A 16,327-nucleotide genomic window follows, 5' to 3' on the forward strand; every position below is an offset into this window, starting at 1 on the left:
CCTCGAAGGAACAAGTCTCTTGACCTTGAAAACATTTGCTTTTGGGAGGGAGTTGATTGCAGGGGTACCTGGTGAAGTTTCTGGATTCGGTCCCAAAACAATGCCATTATGAACATAGAACTTTTTTATCCCCCAAGAAACTAAAAAATGTGAAGGAAAAATATAAAAAATTTTTTTTTACAGAAGAACACATGCATTAATAAAGTTTTAAGACTTGTAAGATAAAAGAAAATGCAAAAAGAGAAACGATAAATTAAAGCAATGGAGTATACAAGTGAATCATATAGCATATTTTAAGTTCTCTTAATTAAACAAATTGTATGTGTGTGATTTACTAGGTTCTCCTTTTCTTTTATTTGATAAATAAATTTAACACACTTTTTGTGACTTTTGGCACGATGGTGATTGGTGAATTACATTATTTTGGCGACAGAAGAATAAATGTCATTGGAAGATTTGTAATATTTACTTTTAATTAGGAAAAATGTTAGGTATGTCATTGAGGCCCCTTTAAAATAGTTGCGAAATATCAAAAAAATTAATGCATTTATTAAGAAGATTCTTTCTTATTCATAATAACGTGAACAGCCCATAGAAATTTCCTTATAAAAAAAAATAACACATGAGGCCCTTCTTAACCCCTTGGCCAAACCAATAAATGCTCTATAAAAGATATGCATAGTAGATTAAGAATCAATGATGATCGAGAAATTTTAGCAAATTAATTAAAAGAATTATTATTGCAAATATATTAAAAGGGAAGGTAATAAAATAAAAGTTATCCACGTTACTCTCCAAGAACTAATACTGCACAATCTAACATTCTCGGCTGAAATTGCCATTAATTATTTCTGATTTGCTAATGTAATGTAGTATAAGTTGGATTTTTTATATGTTTTCCTTAGTTAATTTTATATTTCAAAAAATCTAACACATGAAATATATCTTGATGAGTATCCGTTAGATAGGCCGATTTTCTTTATTTGGATTGTGCAAAATTAACAAGTTGATATATAATACAACTTTGGCGCAGAAGGAACTTCATGATCAACCTTTGACTTATCCGACAGAGACGTGCCTCTAGGAGGAGTACCTGGCGATTCTTCAGGATTTAGGCCTGAAAGCATGCGATTTCAACAGCGACCTGATCCGACGACGACCGCCAGGTGACTTCTCTGGATTTGGCCCTCCAGGAACAAGTCCTCCAACCTCACAGGCATTGGATTTTGTTAGGGAACCATGTGTAGGTTCTGGCTGCTCAACACTATCCAGCTCTATTCGAGATGGCCATTGCACCATAATGGGGTGGAACCAAACATATCAGCAGAAGAATCATTGCTGTAAACATATGGGATTTGACTTCGACAAGATCCATTGATTTACACGGAGCTCTTGCCTCTTTCTTACCTTGTCAGATTTTTGTAGCTGTTCTTGCCAAGTTCACCGTCTGATGGTAAAAGTTTCTAAGCCAAAATGGGAAGATCTGCTTAGGGAAATGCTTTCAAGTTATATATCTCTTCACTTACCAGTTACCATACAGTAATTGGAAAATAGAATTGATTTTATGGTTTTAATCACTACTATCACCGTACAAAAACGTACGTATCTACCGTTTATGCAAACTCACCTTACTACTATTATCACAATCATTTCCCAAAATGTGCCATTAATTATTCCTCTGTCATTTGTTCACCATAAAGCCAGTTCCACCCTTTTTAGCCAATCTAGTTTAAATTTTTTTTAAGATCTTTTTTTTTTTTTCATAACTGCAAGCTGTGTCAATCTTGATTTTGGAGTTTTAAGTATTGAATCCTAATTAATTGCTTCCATTTACTATTGATTTGATTTATGCTATAAATTGCTTTATGTTCCACTTTACAAATACTAATTGAAACTTGTTCCACGTTTGCTTAGTCTCAAATAATTTATATTTAATCCACGAACAACCACTACTACCGTCTATCAATTTCTTTGCTAAATATACATTTTGAGTCAAGTCAAATTCCCCCAAGAATGAAATAGAGATGGGAAAATGCCAGTTTTTACTCTTAAAACTCTGGGTCATGAACAAATTTTATCATTGCACTTTTTAGCATAACATTTTTAGTATTTGAACTATCAAATTTTGATCAATTTTATCCTCAAATGGGAAATTAATCAATTTAAAGAAAATTTAGAGTTGCGAATAAAGGTATTTGAGTTGGGAAAGTGAACATATCTATTCAATTTTGCTGATTTTAAGTTGTGTAAACCTTTTTAATTAATGGGCAAATTTTCATTCAAATTGATTAATTATCCGTTTAAGAATGAAATTGATCAAAAATTGATAATTCAAATACTAAATGTGTTGCTCCAGAAATTTCAAGGATGAAATGTATCCGTGATCCAAAATTTAGGGACCAAAATTTGCATTTTCCCAAACAGAGACGTAAAATATGAGTAATTGTTCACCCAAAAAAAAATGAAAAAGAAAAAATAGTAGCAATGTTAGTTTTACCACCTCTCAGCTTAAGTGGGCCCCCGCACGAACCAATTCGAAAGGCTTTATAAAGTAGTGACAAACAGAAAACTCCTCCTCTCCGACATCGGCTTGCCGGCAGAAAAATAATTTCGGATGGGAGAAATCGAAGAGGAAGCCGCACCAGCAAACGCCGACGAGTCATCACCGTTATTATCGGACCCGAATTCTCCCCATAGGATCCGGTCGGTTAGAACGAAGGTGCCCGAGGTCGAGGTCCACCTCTATAAGCTTGGGAAAGGCCCCATCGACGTCTTCAAGTCCAGCCTCAGTGGGTGGGACCAAGACCAGTTGGAGGTCCGCGATATTCTGGACAAATATGGGTTCAAATCCGTCTATGCTTTCACTCCTGGGTCAGGTCGCGGAGCCCCGATCCGATTTAATCCCAGAAATGGCAGATCTTTGCTTTCTTACAAAGATGGCTCCGTTGTTTACCTCGATGGACAACCCAAGGTAATTTAAACTACAATTCCAGTATTACTCTAAATTCTCGTGCATTGCTTTTTGGGATTTTTAAAATTTTTGTTGTTATTAGTATTATTACTATTTTCATTTTGTGATTGATGCCTTGATGGGCAGTAAAATTTCGTATAGGCATGAATTGGGATTTGAAATTAAACTGAATTTGTTACTGTTCTGGATGTGGTGTCTATCTTATCAAGCATCAAATTCGAAATTTTAGTGTTAAAAAAACCATGCTAGAATAGATAGTGTTTAGCTCCTTAATATGTGTTGACAGGTTGCAGTGGAGTATAGCGAATGTAATTTGGGGAAGGTTGGCAGATAATTATGCAATTGCTATCTTAATGAATAATTTGATTGATGATTCTTTAGAAACAAAATTTCAAATAGTCTAAATAGCTCAATGGGTTAGAGCTTGGGCCTACAATGAAACCTGTTTTTTGGGTTTTAAAGGGCAAAAAAAAAAGAGAAGAATTTTTGGAAGGGGAAGCATAAACTTGGGAGGGAGAATAGGGAACAATGAGGAAGAAAGGCCCTTTAGCTACTGGGTAATACTTGACTCTCCACTAAGAAGCCTCTGTTTTGCAGCTATGCCACATTTACTGAAGGTTAATTGGAGAATTGTTGGCTTCCTAAAGATTATTTTGACCTTCCTTCTATTAACATGTAGATACATGAACATTTCAAAATCTTGGATCGATATGTTTGGTTAGTATCCTCAGAATTGCATAATACAATTTTTATTTATTCTAATTTCATATTGTTTCACGGAATATTAAAATTAATTTTTTTTATGAAAATCAGTGGATCAAGAGACTGGAAAATAAAAAAAATAAAGAGAGAACAGCGGTGCGGTTCCCCTTCAAAGAGCAGAAATCAAGTAGAAGATTCAACACCCCCGCCCTTTTTTTTTTGGGGCGGGGGGGGGGGGGGTGCATAATTGTAGTCGTTTTTAACCTTATGGTCTTACCTCATCTATTCATGCTTAAAAAAGTTGATATAGCTTTGAAAATCATTATTCATGTGTGCTCTTTTATGAGACTCTTATGGATAGGTCACTCGTGAACAAAAAATTTCTGCAACTTAAGTTTCTGGTTTATGCGTATCATCTGGTTTCTTAAATTTAAATTTTCTTTCAAATGGTTTGGGAACTTCTCAAATGCAGAATTGACATGTTACGTGGCCAGGGAGTTGAAATGATGTAAAAAAGTTTCACTTATATAGGACTACTTTGAAGATGGTGGCGTGTGTCTATGGCTAAGTTGGAAAAATGGTTCTACATCAACTTGTTTCATTCTAAATGGAGCTAGGGGTGGTCATACAAGCCTCCTTTGTGCTAGGACAAGGAGTAAAATGAAACATTACTCGAAATATAGCAACAAATGAAGAGAAGTAAAAATAAAAAAGATGCCTAGAGTAGTGCTAAATATCATTTAGTCTTGTTCAACTTGGAGTTAAATTTTCATGTTCAGCTTTTGAACTTCCGGTTGTTCAAATTTTGATTGTTATTTATTCTAACCATGAAAGACAAATCCACATTAGATTGGAGATAGGGGCATGATTGAGGGGAGTGGGCAACAACCTCTTTCTCTGTGGAAGAGGAGGAGGGTGGGGGGGGGGGGGGGGTTGGTCCTGTGGTGAATTGAGATGGTAAGTGGACAAGCACCTCTTTTCTGGTGGGAGAGAAGCAGGAAAATACGAGGAGGACACAATAGGACCGACTTGCAATTTCTTGATCCTTAGACATTTTGGGAAGGACATAAGTTGTAGCAATGGTATCTCGTAATAAAGCTCTTAGTTTGATGTGCGGTTGGATAATCATACAGCCTTTAAGATGTAATCTCGTGATTTCTTTTCTCTTGCAGGATACATTTCTTGTCATACCAAAATGTGGTATCTGCTAAAATAGCATTAATAGCATATGTAGCTAACGTTTTCATTTTGGCCATATAATCACCAAGGAGCAAAGCTTTTCTTAACTTAAGAAGAGAGCTTTGCTCTGTTTCTACCTTCCCCCCCAAATCATACTGAAAATTAATATTTGGTGCTTTGCTTTTTGAAAAACTTCCCATATGAATTTTGTGTTTTTTGTTGGAATCCATGCGTTTGCAATTGTTTTTTGAGTGCTATTCATCTTGAACATCTGATAAGCATGAAACAGATGTAATAATTAAGGATTAATCTTCCATATACTAACGATTTATACACTTTCACCATTGGATGCATGACACATAATTCGAATTTGAATTTAAAACCTAAATTTTGCATGTGTGTTGTGCATCTAACTGTAATAGTATATACACTGTCAGTGTGTATAAAATTTACTCAATAATTAATTGACATGATGCTTTTATAACATCTTATTTCAGGACTCTTTGGTCAAACCAGTTACGAAAATAGTGTCCGGGGTTGCATTTATAACCGCTTTGATAGTATTTGCTATCAAGGAGGCCCCGCCAGATTGGGCAAGTAAGTTGAACCTTTCAGGTGGTCGTATTCCCCCATGGATCCTTGCTTGCGTGGTTATTGTGTTCACCCGCATGAGGAAGAGAACCAGGGATTTTCTGGAAAAACGTGGCAGATGAATTGAAGCTTTCATGAGTTTAGGCAAATTTTATTGGCGCGAAAATTTTCAGTTCTTAAACATTTCCATGTTCCAGCTAGTACTAACCATCACATGGTGCTGTTGCTTAGATTTCCTCAGAAAATACAGAGAACCTTCCCCTGTTGCACTCATTTACGTATAAATAACTAGTTTGGGTACTTGCAGATTGATAATTTATTTTTTTCCCCGAGATTAATAAGCAGAAGAAAAGTTTAACCACTTGTGCTACTTTAAAGGTATTAAGTTGATCGATAATTCTTTTATGCCACACTTAACCGGTACATAAGCATGGCAAAGGCAATCAATCATGCGTTAATAATGGCAAGAAAATCGCGAAGCCATTGGAATCTCAGGTTCGAAACCTCTCACTTGAAAAAAAAAAAAAAGGGGGGGGGTTGATGATAAATTGATATTCTCATGATTGAAACGTAATAATCACTTTCAAAAGGATCTTAAACCTGAACTATCTCGTTGGTATTGTATTTGCCCTTTTTAATACACAGGATGACACAAGTGAGGTGGGTTCCTTTGAAGTATAACTTACACTAAGGAATAAGGCAAGTACTTACTTGCCTTCCACATTTGGTATAAAAAGAATGGAAGTTAAAGCATAATGATAATGCATTCATCCAAATCAAGTGCCTCTTTTATCAATTATTTCTAAAGATCTCAACAAATGTTTAAGTATTTCCTTCTACGAGTTTAGGAGCAATATTAATCGGTTAATTGTTTATTTACATGCCTTGTAAATTTTATTTTTCCGCTTAGTATCGATCATAATGAAATTGCTTCCTACAAGTTCCCTACGGGCTTGTTCTTGATTGATCACTTTAACTAATTATAGATTCTGATTAGTTTAGGATAATTAGTTTTTGTGATGTTCTTAATTAATTATATATATTAATTATAGAATTTTTAATGATAAAAAAGTTAAATTTATAATCACCTAAAGATTAGTTTTTTGTTGATTCTAAATTTTTACGCAATCAATTTCTATAATCAGATTTTGTAACAATCGAGAACAGGGCCTACACATAGAGCTTTCCTCTGAGAGTCCTGAACCGTAGCTAATAAGGCCCTGAAAACGTCATTTTCACCTATCGTTCTTAACTTTAACAATAATGGTCCCCAATATTGCTCACGAAACTGGGTCTTGGGAATGCATTCTTTGGACCTACTGGGAATGATACTGATTTGATCCAATCAGATAACTCATCAATTCTGTCTCAATGTATTTGAAGTCATTGGATTACATGTCTCAGAATGCTAAACAATTGTGTGTATTAGAAGTGTTGGGCTATACGCACCATTATCTGAAAAGTAAGTTCGGCCCAAATAGCTAATTTACTCTTAAGTTGGGCGAGGTCTTTGTCCTTTGTTTCTCCGTTTGATGAATTGCAAATAACTCCCCTCACAAAAAATATTCCTAAAATGATTCCTTCATACTTTATTAATTATTTCCATAATAGCCTTTTCTGCTATCCATCCGGTCAGACTCAAACGAAAATGAGAAAAAGGGTAAAGTAAACCCCTTTATTAGCCATTAATACAGTGCAAAAGAATCCATCTTCCCCTTTTCGGACTATAAGACTCTATTTTGTTTCTATTTGTCACTCTTCTGTAACTCTCCTCACCAAAAAAGTCTTGGTTACTTAACATAAAACTGATGATACAAAATCTAAAATTTGATTATTCATCTCCATACCAGTTGCAATAATTTTCTCTTTGTGACGCTCTCCTTCTCACTAAAAAAAACAAAAGAAAAACTCATTCAGGGAAATTGGAATTATCACCAAACATGAGGGAAAAATCTAAAATTTTGATTATTCATCTCCGCTCCAATTATGGTGATTTTCTCTTTCTGATGCCTTCATTCCTATTGGAACTATTAGTATATTTACATAGAACTCTCCTTCACTTATTCATTCTATTAACTCTTTTTGGAGTTTTAGTTTTGATTTTGTTGTACTGCATTGGACGGAAGTTCGTTGTGCATGTGGTTATGTGGGACGAATAGCAAGTAAGGTTGGGGAAAGGAGCTTATGCATTTATTTTGGATGAACACTCTGTGAGTCTGGAATCTCCTGTATTGCCAATGGTGGTGACAAGAATCTGATTGAGTTTGTAGAATTTGATTGGAAAAACATGGAGGAGGTTTCTACTTGTTAGAGATAAGATCAGAAGATTAGATTAGTAATAAAATTTGGAGTTGAATCATTGTAGGAATATTTTCTAGGAAATCATTGTAGGTTATTTTGGCAAAGGACTGCTGAATTGAGTAGGAGCAGGAAAAGTCTCAAAAGCAATTCGAATTGGTAAAACTAGCAACCTCTAACTAGAAGTATCAGATAAAAAAATTCTTGATGTGGACGATACGAATAGAAATTAGATGAAGCAAACAAAACGACATCCAGTTTCGGTGCATGTCACTATTAGTTTGGCATGCATAATTATCCACTGTAAATAATGAGTCTCTAGAAAACCTGGAATTGACTAATTTTGAAACTAACAAACAATTGGCAATTGATCATCACGAGCCTATAAGCGGGGATGTGGACCTCAGGCTCGCATAGTTGGGTTTATTCAATTCCTTGAGATTGTTTTTTTTTTTTTAATATATATATAATGATTCCTTGTGATTGTTATATTTGCCCTCATATTTAATCTAATGTACAATCACATTATCTTAAAATACTGAATATAATATGAAATATTTTATTCAAGTATATTAAAATTTTCACGAATAGAATAATATCATGTGCTTGTATAACAAAAATGCAAGCGCAACTGTGCCTGTCCAAATTGAGTCAACCCATGCTGTATACATGAACGATAAGAACCAAACCTGATTTTATTATACTATACTTATTTTTATACAAGTTTTTTTTTATGCAAATTAAAATACCCATACTGGCTCGAGTCGCTCATTTTCCATCTCAACTTTTTCTCAAGTATCTGGAACACAATTCTTAATCTGAACATTCTTTCTCATTACAGATAGGAAGGAGAATGCGTAGGTGGAAAGAAGCATTGGACAGAGTCCGATTTATTCAATTAATGTGTCTCATCATTGTTCCCAAATGATGGCTAAGTGGCTGTGTGGAGGCCAATTGTGGATTTGTCCACCTCGGCAGGAGAGCAGCCTGGGGAGCAGGGGAGCCTGGACTCCCTGGTGGTGCTTGGAGGGGGGCCTCCCCAGGATTCGAACCCTTGACCTTAAAGGTTCTTGGGTTGAAGTCCTGGTACCCATTGAGCACAAAAAGGCAGGCCTTTTTGTGGAGGCCAATTGTGGATTTGTCCACCTCGGCACCGTCTTGGGGAGCAGGGGAGCCTGGACTCCCTAGTGGTGCTTGGAGGGGGGCCTCCCCAGGATTCGAACCCTTGACCTTAAAGGTTCTTGGGTTGAAGTCCTGGTACCCATTGAGCAGGCTCCCCTACTCCCCAAGACGGTGCCGAGGTGGACAAATCCACAATTGGGCTCCACAGGCTGCGCATAGGTTTATTAACTTGAAAAAATTGTATGCAATTCATGCTCCAACTGCTAATATTATATTAACCAAGAAATGGTTCTTCTTGGCAGAATGATTAAATATTTAAACCACTCATATGAGGGCTGCCGGTTTTCTATGCAAATACTTTACATATAGCAGTAGGAGAAGATTGTGATATTTACCATTCCATCCATCTTAAAGGACGAAAAGGCAACTGATCAGAATGAAACAACAAAGGGCCTTTGCTCAAAAGGTGTATGATTTTACAACCCTTTTTGAAGTGTAAACACTCATGGTGGTTGATGGTCCAAGTGATGAATCATGAGGACCCTAAAATCTTCTTCGTCCAGGTTTGATCCTTTCACATTGAAGTTATGATTGTAGCCATTGGAAGAGGAAAACTATATCTATTTTGTGTTTTCCTTTTTGCCCAGATGCTCTTTTTTTTTTTTTTTTGGGGTTACTAGACTTGTTTGTTCATATGCAGGGAGAAATTTGAGAAGCTTCACAATTCAGTAACTGTATATACATAGATTTGAGGCTGAGTCTCGTTTTCGTAATCGGTGGAATCAGTATTTGAGCCGCCCATAACCAGTAGAGTTTTATGCGAGTAATTTTGTCGTCCTTGGAAGGGAAGGGGCAGGAATAGCAAGAGTTGATCATGTATCTAATTACCGAGCTTGTAGGCCTATTATGGCACCAAATCATGATATAGTTTTAAGGTTTATTGGTATTGTGATTATTTGTTACAGTAATATGAGTCTTGACAGGTATCGAGTATGTGTAATTATAATAAATATCTACTCAAATAAAATACAAATTTTGTATATAGCAGTAAGTAGGGTCGAATCCACAAGGATAGGGGAAAATTCGTTTCTTCTAGAGCACAGAGTAAGGGAAATTTTTATAAAGATGAGAATAAATAAATAACTCAAATAGAAAAGACTAAGTGACAATTTATTAAAATTGAAGTAATAATAGATAAACTCTAGCCAAGAAATAACTCTGGAGATGATTCACTTAATTGATCATCGATGCAATGATAATTTCATTTACTCATTGATAAACAAGTTATAATTATCAAACAAGCGATGATAGTCAATTTCTCCTTATTGTATTAGTGATTAAGGTACGACCGTTAACCACAACCTTAATTAAGAAATAACCCTAGATACGACATTAAAGTTCAATTTTTTAATTGCCTTAAGAATTAGAGAAACTCTGTTCTAATCCAATAACACGCTACGATGGTTATTTTAAATTAACTCATATATCCCCTTACACGAACCCAATCATACTAGTTACTACTATTTTAAAGTAATTAAACAATTACGAATTTAACTACTCCAATTGATTTTATTAGATTGAACTAAATATGGGCGACCTTGATATTTAAATAAAATAATAACTATAAGAAAGTAAATCAGAAAACATACGAATACCAATAAATAAAAGAAATAAATATAAACAATTTGATCTCATAATTTAAGTTGAACCAAGTCCTCCGTTATTTCTTAACTAGAATGAGAAAATTAATTCATCTTCGTTGAAGAAATCCCACGCAAATTAGTCGAACTAATTAACATGACTATCCTCCAAATATGAGATAAAGCATCGCAAGAAAGAAAAGAAGAAAGAACGTTGATTCTTGTTTCTTTCCGAAAAGAAAAGATACCTACTACACTTGTTTTGCTTGGAGAAAGAAAAGATAAAGAAAAGCAAACGTCCTCCTGCTGTTCCGTTTCCTAATTCTACTAGACTACTTCTACTTCGTGAAATCCAATTCCAAAGCGGCCTTGATTCTTTTATAAGAAGTTAAAATAGAAAAGAATGGACTAGTGTCCTATTACAAACGAAAGACTATCCATTCTGTCAAATCCAATCAGGGCTTTGATTCAGAGTTGGACATCTTCCTACGTGTCAAATATCGAGCTTCCTAGACATGCAGAGTAATACTTTGACGTGTTTATGTTGAAGAGCACATCTAGTGAGAAATCACATGTCTTTAATTCTCTTTTTGTTTCGAATTTCTATCACTAATATCAATTATAAAAAATAAGTAAAATCTTCCAATTAATGTAATATTAGATAAAATTCAAGAGGAAGACAATCATAAAATTAATAACAAAAATGCAACCTATCAATTCTTTTCTGTGTCACAAAGTTAATGAAATTACTCGTCAATCCATCTGGTTTCGGTGGAAGAAGTTCACGTAGAATCACCCATATTCACTTCCTTAATTGTAAACTCTATATACCCCCACCCACCATGGATTAGGATCCTTTCCATTTGAATTCTCTCCATTTATTCATATCTAACTTTATATAATGTTATAAAATTAAGCAATTGTGTCCTTACTTTTCTTTTGATCTCCAGATCAATTTATTGAAAAATGATATTTTTTGAGAATATTTTGACATTAATTTGCACAAAATATTTGTAACGGAGAAAAACAGTTCAAAATTGTGACAAAATTTGCAATGGTCATTCAAATGGCAAAACTCGGTCAATTTCATATGAAATTTTATGTATAACCAATACAAGTAATGAAATATATTATGAATGGAGTCGATCTTTGAAAATAATTTTTAAATTAATTTGATTATGGCATAATAGACAGAAAATCTCTCCAATGCAATGGAGAGGAGCCTAATCCCACCCACCACCCTCCCCTCCAAGAAAAAAGAGAAAAAAAAATTATGTCTAAAAGTCAAGAACTTTAGAATGTTAATCAAAGATTTTTTTTATTGAATTTCTATCATTAATCAACTAAATATGCGCTACATATGACACAGGATGCATAATTAGCACAATAACAGAGACGATAGTTATTTAAGGGCTACAAAATTGCAGACGGAAGTTTAATCTGTAGTAATACAAATTTGATCATAAGACTAGTAATACAAATTCACTGTTTTGGTTGACAAGTTTGGGAAAATATGATTATTTTGTGGGGGGTTGATTATATGCATGGTTGTGAAATTGGTGTTTCTCTTTCCTTTGAATATAGAACTCCTTTAGACTTGGATATTTTCGTTAGCGTCCCATATTCCAATAATAAATTCCTCTATGAAACTTTGCGTACGCAATCATTCTTGTTAGGAGACTCACCCACGACAGCCAGGTGTACGACCCGGGTCGACCAACGGATTAGTCAGGACAAAGCCCTGGATACCATGGCAGGCAAACCAAAAAAAAAATATTTAGATTTAATTACTAATAACATCTCATAAAAATAAGGACATAGACAGAACAATAGAAAAAGTAATACGAAAAAAGCACAAATAGAAAACTATTGCTCATGGTCATGGATATCTACAGAAAAGCACTTATCACGACAGGACAATCGTTTTGACAACATATGTTTAAATAGTAAATTAAGAATGCTTATGGGTAGTTAATCTTGACAATATATATTTGGATAATTAAAGTAAAATTAGTTTTTTTTATAAGGGCAAAAATGAGGATATATAAAGCGACAATAAAATATTTATACCAACCCTTTCCTCTCTCTACCTATATGGTATAGATATGAAAGAAAAGGATCATTTCAAAACATTTTACTTTGTTAACGATTTTATTCTGAAAAAAATGGCTTAAGTTTGACGAGGTAGAAACCAATTGAATACTGCTGGATCTTTCAAATTTCTCATATTTGGGAAAAGAAAAAAGATAAACTAAGTGGAAATCGTGATTATTTTTCTTTTTTAACGATAAACTAGGAATGCGCTTTTATGAAATAGTATGGAATAGAGAAAAATAAATAAAAATGAGTAAGTTTTCTCTTTTTTTTTTTTTTTTCTTTTTTGTACTACCTACACATTAGTCGCATAGTAGTTGATGCACGCATAATTGATCGTTTTTGGTTTAGTTGTGGCATTCTGCACAATTGGAGATGTGTATTGGATGATTAAAAAACTCCTCGTTTTTTCAAATATCCATCAGAAAGAATACCCTCACTAATGTATTTCTTGGCAATAAAACATTGAATCATCAATCTCATGTTGCAAAATATGCACTTGGACTGAGTTTTGAGGATGAGCCAATCATTATTCCACAAATGAACTCGTCAATTGGCTAGTTGCAATTACCTAACTAATTATGAAATTTAGACAAATTTCTATTAAAGCAACATGCTGTGGTTGCTGCCAATCAAACTTCGACATGAAAATATTGAGGCCTTGTTTGGATTACAATTTTTTACCTAAAAATTTTTATATTTTTTAATCATTTTTTTATCTCACATACGCATTTCTCAAATTTTTGAGCGTGCAGCATGTGTCTAAAATCATTTCTAGAATAAGTCACGTCATCTACCAAATGCGTATTGCCTAACTACCATTCTAGTTTATAATACTGTTCCAATTCCAAAGCTCACTTCTTCTGACTTATCTAATTCCTTAGTCTTGCATTACAAAAATTTACAGAACGTACGACATACATTCCTTTAGGAGTTTTTTTTTTTAATATTTTTTTGAACAATATGACTTTTCAAGGTTTGATAAAGTCCCAAGTCGCGTAAGATAATTTGCTATCGAGATTAATTAATGACAAATTGAAAGAGTTTACTAGTCAAGTAGAACATGATTTATTATAAAACTGCAAAAAGAAAGAAAAAGAAAAATTACACTCGACTATACTCAATAAAAGAGTATACTTTCTTTTTTTCTCTTTTTGCAAGTGGAAAGTCCTGTATTCAGTACCTCTTACCTACTTACTTATTTCTGGGTAAACGAGTAATTTCGAAGAAGGTTTACCTCGGTCCCCAAATGATGGCTAAGTGGCTGGCAGGTTGTGGAGTTTTCCTTACATGAAAAATCTGTGGGGCTCATATTCCAATATCCAATAATCGTACTGTTTATTCCTTTTCCTTTATTATAAATATAAACTGCTATATTTACAGCTGTAATTTGGTAGGTAGTATTACAGAAGCAGGACTGGCCTGTTTGATCATGAAGATTGTGATGGTTGCAAGGTCCATCCATAGGAAATGGCCAATGGCAATTCATCACAATAGATAAAACAGGGGCCTTCATGGTTATGCCTCCCCTCATAAGTTGTAACCAAATAGCTTGGATCTTCGACATCTCTTTCCACTCTTTTCTTTACTTTGCACCCTTCAGTGGAGCACTTGTAGTAATTCCTGTGCAACCATTTATTAATCCGCTATTAGATAATTATTTTTAGATCAAGTAATAGATACACGTAAATAAGATCTAATAATCAATTAACCTCTTGCATCTACTGATGAGTTATTTAATCACAAAAATCTTATATCTATAAAGGACTTACTTTGTCATGTGTTGTGTGTCTATTAGAGAAATGCCTGCTTAAAAAATGTATGAATTATCCATTTACTATATGCGTGCATGCGAGCAAGGTAGTTGAAATTCTGATTGAGCCCAAAAATCTTCTTCATCGAGAAATCAATCATATCATATATGCATGTTGATCAGTGCAATTCTTGGATAGGAATCACTCTGATTTTGTGATTACGATGAAAAGCAACTCTTTTCATCATTTGTTATTGTCCACAAATATACTTGTGAAAGAAACTAGACATGTAGGTTTCCAAGAAAGTAAAGAAACTGAGGAGCTCCACATGTTTAATTGACTGGAAATCAACGAAGAGCATATGAAAGACTTCCAAGGTAACAGGATACTCAAGCAACTTAAGCAACACCTGAACTGCACCCTTCCTCCCTCAATTCCCCCCCCCCCCCCCCCCCCCCCCCCTCTCTTCCCCTACCGGAAATTGAAAAAAAAAAAAATACAACAACACAGAATGAAAAATAACATAATCAAATCGACAAGCTTAATACGTGTGATAATTATTAATTATCAGTCACCTCGATCTTGTGCATTGGAGCATGCATGCAGATTTTCATAAGCTTTGATAAATACTCTTCATTATTTACCTTGGATTAGGATTACTCTTCACCTTTTTCTTCCCATACTTCCTCCACTTAAATCCATCATCCAAGATCTCAAGCTGAGTCTTTGTTCGAATAGCAATAACATTTCCTTGATCCACCTTAGCCCTCTTCATCACCCTCTTGCAACTTGACCTATGGAGAAAAAAAATCTTAATTAAACTGCAAAAATACATACTACCAATAGGTATTTGGGAAACGACAATATGAATCACTTTTCTTTCTTATTTTGTGGATTTGAAAGAAACTATATAAAACTTTGTGTACTAACTGATCTTCTTCCATGTAGCTATTGATTGGCATGCCATCCATACAGCTGGCTGAACTTCCAGTAGTACTAGTCATTTCTTGAGTGAACAGAGTTGGATGAACACATGCTGTGAGGCTAGAATTGGAATCTTCATGAACATTGTTGATTAAGAGCTGTCCATGATCCGGTATGTCAAGATAATGAGAAAGTTCTTGGCTTCCTAGATGATCAGTGAAGTACTTGTCAAGTAAATAATCAGAAGTATAAGTGCTTGGAATAACAGTGTCATGATGAATACTAATGCCTGGCTCTGGTGGTGGGAGGAAAGGGGAGTTGAACATGGCGTGGTAGAAAGGCAAAGACTTGGAATGTATTGAGTCGTTGAATTGGCTTTTGGTATGAAAAAGTGGGATCATCATCCATACATATAGTAGAACAGTGAAGATGTCATTTTCTGAAAGAGGCTTCCTAACCTGCTTCCTAGCAAGATACTGGGGGCTTCTTTAGCAGTCTATATTATGTCAGATTAATTGTTTTGTACTGAGACTTCTTACCCTACATGACGAAAGAAATTGAGCTAATAATTTTCGAGATTTAATGGTCTGCATAGACTACATGTGTCCATTTAAAAAAAAAAACAACAAATTATGGATTTGTAAATGTCGGAATTTGAAGGAGTGATGTATAATTTCGATGAGAATGGCTAGGAGTCACCATTAGATTTTGTAATATGGCAAGTCACTATTACAATAATAAATGAATCAGAAATTTTAGAGTTTGTCACTAAACTATGCAGAATGTCCCATTTTGTCGCTCTATAAATTCGTATTTTGTCCAAACGGCCCCTCAACTTTTACTACGTTTCAAATGAATCCTTCTGTCTATTTGCGCCCTTATGCCCGCGGAAGTAGCCACTCTGTGCCCACATTGACTTGTAGCTAGGTTGAGCTTTTGCAACAAAATATCATTCTGGCTGCATATGGAATAGGAAACAGGGCATCTCCAGTTGAGTCTTGTGACTGGTGCAATTCTTACATCATTTGGTATATATTCACATAGATTTAGCG

The 16,327-nt window shown here is 34.7% G+C and overlaps 2 protein-coding genes across 2 annotated transcripts; one reads left to right on the plus strand and one right to left on the minus strand.

Annotated features, from left to right (window-relative positions):
* The first annotated feature begins 2,561 nt into the window (after window positions 1-2,561).
* LOC113714914 (uncharacterized) lies at window positions 2,562-5,743 on the plus strand. Its single transcript, XM_027239056.2, has 2 exons — window positions 2,562-2,971; window positions 5,350-5,743. Exons 1-2 carry the CDS (start codon window positions 2,615-2,617, stop codon window positions 5,563-5,565), a joined length of 573 nt encoding a protein of 190 aa, XP_027094857.1. The 5' UTR covers window positions 2,562-2,614; the 3' UTR covers window positions 5,566-5,743.
* An 8,175-nt stretch (window positions 5,744-13,918) lies between these two features.
* Window positions 13,919-15,663, minus strand: LOC113710968 (probable WRKY transcription factor 51). Its single transcript, XM_027234076.2, has 3 exons — window positions 15,282-15,663; window positions 14,996-15,145; window positions 13,919-14,220 (listed from the first exon to the last, which is right to left on the minus strand). The coding sequence occupies exons 1-3, from the start codon at window positions 15,599-15,601 to the stop codon at window positions 14,028-14,030; spliced, it is 663 nt and encodes a 220-aa protein (XP_027089877.2). The 5' UTR covers window positions 15,602-15,663; the 3' UTR covers window positions 13,919-14,027.
* Window positions 15,664-16,327: the final 664 nt, after the last annotated feature.

Source organism: Coffea arabica, chromosome 10c (assembly GCF_036785885.1).
Source record: "Coffea arabica cultivar ET-39 chromosome 10c, Coffea Arabica ET-39 HiFi, whole genome shotgun sequence".
NCBI lineage: Eukaryota > Viridiplantae > Streptophyta > Magnoliopsida > Gentianales > Rubiaceae > Coffea > Coffea arabica.